A 6188-nucleotide genomic window follows, 5' to 3' on the forward strand; every position below is an offset into this window, starting at 1 on the left:
TGTGTGTGTGTGTGTGTGACCGCGTGCACCTGCATGTACAGTGTGGGTTTTTGTTAAGATTTGTGTTATGGATTTCTTGAAGCCTAAAACAGGTCCCTTTTACCATGCTGAAGATATACTGACACTCCCTAAGGTTTATTTAAAATGAAGCCTGCATGTGTTGTATTTAACGCCAGAGGGGTTGAGTTAAGCAGAAAGCAGAATGATTTTATATTCATGTGAATGTAGAGTTCATACATCAAAGTTTAAAACCTTGACTGTGCGTCTGTGCTGCTCCTGACGTTATGTGCCTTGAGCCTGCAGATAGGAACATACCATCCATCGTACTCTGGGGCTATTAATTCATGATCTCTTGACCCGTATCATCTTGTGAGCAAACCCATTCTTCCAAAATGATGTATGTAGGGCAGAAAGAGCGCCAACAGAGTATAAAAGCTGTTGGAAAATGATTCCAGTCAGTGACGATGCCACATTTACAGAACAGCTTCATTGCTTCTAGTGTGGAATAGTGATCTTGATAGTGGTACTCGTACTAAATGCTAACATGCTCACAATGGCAATGTTAACATGCCAATTCTACCGAGTAGAAAGTTTCACTCAAAACCACAAATATCATCCTCATGAAAGAAAGCTCAGGGAATTACCAAAATCTGTAGGATTTATCCTCTGTGGTAGGCTTTTCTTTTACTACTTAAATAATTAATTGAAGGACTTAATAATTGAAAATAAAAACCATTAGTTGTGGCCCAATTGTAGACATTTGATAGAAGATAAAGATTATTTAAGTATAAACAATGTTTGAACCAGCGCACTGAACTAATATTTATTTATTTTTTTAATTTTGCCTAATTTGCCCATCAGGACCAGGTCTGTAGTGCAGCTTTATACAGTCACACGTCATGACAAAAAAACATGACAAAACACACACACACACACACACACACCTTCTGTGCCCATACAGTACTGGTAGAGACTGTATTTTATTCGTTATCTGCCACTGGCTCAGCCGTGACAGGGTAAAACTGTGCTGCCAGTTGAGCGTTCAGTTGGTGGACAGCTCTCTTCATGTCTTCCTTTACCCAGAGCTCTGTGGAGAAAGTCAACAAAGAGTCGTCAGGTGTAATGTGGCAGGAAAGTTCTGTGTCAACATCAGGGTGTTAGAGCCAACACGCATCACAGCCACAGGTACCAGAGAGGAAAGTCAGTGTGTGTGCGTGTTGACTTGTGTGGTGTCTGTTGAGCATCCACTGTTGCCTGCATATGTTAATAATGCATAATAATGCACCTTGTGGGTGGATGTGGCCAACTCATTTGCACACACAGTAATATGCATATTAAGCAGCACTTTCTCAAGTTGTTTGCATAAGTTCTATTTAGCCTTTGTTTATCCGAACAGAGAAAACAAGAACATAAGACATTATTATTTCCATTCGAGGGCTGAATTAAATCAACTCAGTCAGTGCTGTGGTCTGCGGCATATGACCTTAACCTCATTTGTGAAGCAGCCAACACAATCCATTTTACAGCCTCTCTAACTCAGTAGTCTCTGTCTAATTATGTAATAGGATCAAATTGTGGCTTGGGGTATAATAGAATATATTACAGAAGACTCTGAAACTCCTCCAGGATTGTTGCTGCAAGCTGTTCTGCTCTGACCCCTCTGTTAAAATGCATACGCCATAGTGTGTTTCTAGGGAGAGCATGTGAAGCAATTTGTTTGTAATTACTCAACACTGTAGTTTAGCGATTCCCAGTTGCTTGATAAACATCTTAATAGTCCTCCCAAAAACAATTTCACATTTTTGCTTTTCACTGGTTTTGACGGCATGCTTATGTAACTGTAGCCACAGTGTGGTGTTGCTCTCTGTGAGGTGTTAGAAAGCATTAACACATTTTTACCCACTGGTGTAAAGTTGTTACAGATAGCGAGGTAGATGTAATGTATGTGACAACTTTCTCTTTTTGTAATAGCTCTTCCCCATCCACACCTCTTATGGCACTCCTAACTATCATGAATTGGGGGGTCTCTCTTTTGATTGCCTTTCCCAAGGATTTGTATGAAGAAATTATTTTTCAACCTTTTCTGGCCTGTATATCCCAACTATAAATGACCCTGGGAATTAAGGAGTTGTCAAGTTGTCAGCATGGAGGGAGCTCCAAATAGATTATACTGAAATGGTTATATATGTGTATGTATATCAATGTTGGTATATCAATGTTGTTGGTTATTCTCAGAAATTGTCTCTACTTATCAAGCAACCCCATATGTCATTTGTTTTTCCTGTAAAGCCCTTGTAAAGCTTGAGCAAAAGTATTACATATTGAATGATGTATAGTATGTAGTGATCTGCCCGGGCAGGCCCATTGCACTTAAGGGAGGACACTGATGAGCTCATGTTTGTAATGAAATGGAGCATTTCTGAACTGGAAGACAATCATGAGAACACTGAGAGCATCATGCTGTGTAGAGTACATTAAAAGAAAAGCTGATTTGTGCCAGGTCTTTGAACAAGAAGGAAATGCAGAAAAGTTTTAAATTATAGGAGCTAAAAAAGGTAATCGGCATAATATAGTTGTACACATAAATTAATAATCTGCACATACATTAATGAACATCGAATATGGTATAGTGTTGTCACTGATGTGCCAGATGTGCCAGATCCAGTATCTGTGAAATCCTCACTCAAAACAGCATCTAGTGATGATAAGAATAGAGCCAGAGCCATACTGGAGTTTTGAGGCTAATAACCAATGTATTGCCAGATTTTTTTTTTAATGTGAACACATAACATATTTTTATTTGGATAGCTTACATTTGTTTGTTAAGAAAACTTGAACCAAGGTATGTACTGAGCGAGACAATTTATAGTATATAACAATAAATGTATCCTACTTAGGATGCTGATGCAGGAGGTTTGTTCTACCTGGTGTCTACACTGTTGCATTTTAACCAAACAGTTTTGTTTCTACATGACTGGTAAAAGCAGGAGAATGTCGTCTTTTTATCTTCTGTTGTGAGATTCTCAAGATCTCCTGAGTTATACGTTTTTTCTTCTTAAATACACACCATTGTTTATACAAAACAGTGTGATTTCCACACTAGATTATGTGGTACATAGCAAATTATAGCCATTTGGATAATGTCACTCACAATATTGAAATCACTCTCGGCTCAGACTATTGTTCAGTAAGAATCACTTAAGAGAAAACAACTTGAAGCTCTCAAGGTAAATTTGCCTTCAGTAAAATAATACTGATTTCTTTTTTGTTTAGAGAGCTAAAGAGGAAAAACAATGCTTTTATTGAAGCTTGTGGGTACTGGTTTAGATCATAAGGAGTAGGCCTACAATAGACCTTACAGGAGGATTACATATAGATTTTATAGACAGTTTATGGACTATAAAAACGATAGAAAAGAGCAGACTAGCTGCAAACTACTGTGTGGGGAAAAAAAATACAGAAAGATATCTGCAAACAAAAGTATGAACTTTATATGCAGTGTTATTTTGTTTGAAAACTAAATAACTCAATGCAACATGAAAATAACAACTAATGACAGATGCAAATAAAACACAACAGGAAAAAGTAGATGAATGCAATAAAAGTCGTCCTCCTTTGCGTGAATTCCACTGTAGGTTGTGTGGTTGAGATAAACAGAATTTAAAAAAAACAAACAAACAGCAAAACCCAAAGTGTGATAAAAGTTTGGAAATGCCTGATTCAAATTGCTTTTTGTACTTTAGTTCTGTATTTTAAGGCACTGACAGTGTTTGGACTGATTCTGTTTAACATCTCACCTCTGAAGTCACCACAGACATGATTCACTCTGTTCCTCATTTTCTCTTTAATTCATAAAATAATTTGAAAACGCACGAACAAAACGCACAAAACATTTAGAAGCTGCTTGTCAGACGTTTGGAGCTGAAGTGAGTTACATGTGAGCTGCGGGAACAATTCATCCAATACAAAAATAGCAGAAAATTGTTTTTAAATCTTTTTTTAATTTTTATATGGTGAAATAAAATAAGCGGTTACATAACATTTATTTGTATGCAAACTCTTAAAGGTCATATAGAGATTAGATATGCCCAAAGGGATGAAATTACTCATTAATTAGCCCTCACATATTGCCAAATACCTGCTCTGACATTTGAAATGAAGACAATTGAAACACTTCCTGCTAACTTTATGATTCCCAATAAATGTTATACTTTGTTTCCTGTTTCTCTATTGTTCCTTTATGAAATCGTGTCTCATATCAGTGTTTTTATCTTTGTAAACATGAGATCGATGAATCTATTGTCAGCTTATGAATCATGTTTGAAGCTATTCTAAAATACCGAACACACAGAGACAAACGAGCTCAGAATAAATATGGTATTCTCTATCTAAATACAGTGTTAGTGTGTCTCAAGCCACACTTGTACATGTATGTTGCCTAGCAACAATATGCATTTTCCATTCAAGAAATATACTTCACTGAGGATAATTTATATCCATTAAAAATGAATCACTGAACATTTATGTTTTCCACTGCTATTTTAAGAATGTGACCACCAGATGATTCACATTCCTGTTACTGTTGTAAGATGACTGGAATATTTTTTTATGTAAAAACATGTAATACCTCTCTCTCTCTGTGTGTCCCTCTGACTTAATGTCTCTCTGCATTGGCTCCACAGCAAATCCCCAACGCCCATAAGGACTGGGTGTGTGCTCTGGCGTATGTCCCGGGTCGACCCATGCTGCTGAGCGCCTGTCGGGGCGGCATGCTGAAGGTGTGGAACGTAGACAACTTCACCCCCATAGGAGAGGTCAGAGGTCATGACAGCCCCATTAACGCCATATGTACCAACTCAAGACAGATCTTCACTGCGTCCAGGTAAAAAAAAAATTGTATACATTTTTCACATTGTTGTGTTGTAAAATCCATCAAACGGCATTCATTTGTTATTTGTTCTCTATCTGACCAGCATTCTGTTGATGTAGTGAAGAATTAATGAGCAAAAAAACTAATTTCATTAGAAGATTATTACATCTTTTGAGAGTTAAAGAAAGACCTTTTATGTTGTAATTAATGCCATTTATTTATTATAATTGATTCACAGCAAATTACTGTTATAAAAGCGTTTGTAGATTAGAGTCCCATTAGCTTAAACATAAGCATTAAAGAACAAGTAGGCTGATATTCTACATTTCTTTCTGTCAATTCAACAATTCAACATGAACTTAACGTGTAAACATGTATTGCCTGCCTGATATACCATATTTGTCAAAAATACACTGGTGATGATCATGTTGCACCGGCTGACATGTTCCTTCATTATCATAAACATGGACACTCTAATTTATTCATCAATCCCAAATACAAGTCTGCTGTTATTAATATTAATTAGGGCAACTTCTGTTGGGTAGTGTTTGGTTAAAACTTCAGTGACCAGCTGTTTTAGGAAATTACCCTATACATTTTATGACCATTTTTAAAGATTTAAATATTCAGTAGAAACAAATAGGCTCTGAGCTGAGTGCCATAGACAGGGTAGGGAAGAAAATGAGAAAGTATTGAGAGGTGAGCTGTCAACACTTTGTTACTTTTTGTCTTTTCTTGTAATTTGACAAAAACAAAAGTATGGAATGAATCCAGCTTTATCTGAAGAGTGCTTAGAGGTTGAGAACCAGAGAACATGTTTATATATTAGTTTTTCAAACTGGTACAGAGAGAAAGAGAGAGAAATGTCTGGCCGTTACCAAATATGTTAGTTTTTTCGGAGGGAAATACAGGATCATGATTAATGCTTCATCTCTAACAATAATCTGCAGGTGTCTGTCAGCCTTGTGTGGCTCAGAGAGGGTCATACCTACATCCTGTTTTTCTAAGCTCACAGGGATAATGCTTGTTTGTGTGTGTCTGAGTGGGACATGCTACAGTCTGAGTGTTCATTTTCACTTCTCATTTATCTGGTGGGCTTTCACTGAACTCTACTCCCTCTTTTTTCTGTTTTCACCACTTCTCACCTTCTTGTTTCATCACTTCTTAAATTTTCATCATCGCCGGCTGTTTTCCTGTTTTCTGTCGTCTTTTCTCTGGACAAATATTCGGTCTCTTAAACTGTGCCTTCCCACTCCTCCTCTCCTCCTCTCCTCCTCTCCTCCTGTTCTTAACCCTCACCTTCCTCCTCCTCCTCCTC

General features: G+C 37.3%; 1 protein-coding gene across 3 annotated transcripts in view; it reads left to right on the forward strand.

Annotated features, from left to right (window-relative positions):
* kif21b (kinesin family member 21B) overlaps positions 1-6188 on the forward strand; it is a 65551-nt gene that overhangs the window by 52209 nt on the left and 7154 nt on the right. For all 3 annotated transcript variants that reach the window (XM_035662337.1, XM_035662339.1, XM_035662338.1), the window contains exon 32: positions 4683-4882. In XM_035662337.1, the coding sequence (XP_035518230.1) occupies positions 4683-4882 (200 nt within the window). The remainder of the gene's footprint in view (positions 1-4682; positions 4883-6188) is intronic.

Source organism: Morone saxatilis, unplaced genomic scaffold (assembly GCF_004916995.1).
Source record: "Morone saxatilis isolate NCDOM2014 unplaced genomic scaffold, NCSU_SB_2.0 Contig18, whole genome shotgun sequence".
Classification (NCBI taxonomy): domain Eukaryota; kingdom Metazoa; phylum Chordata; class Actinopteri; family Moronidae; genus Morone; species Morone saxatilis.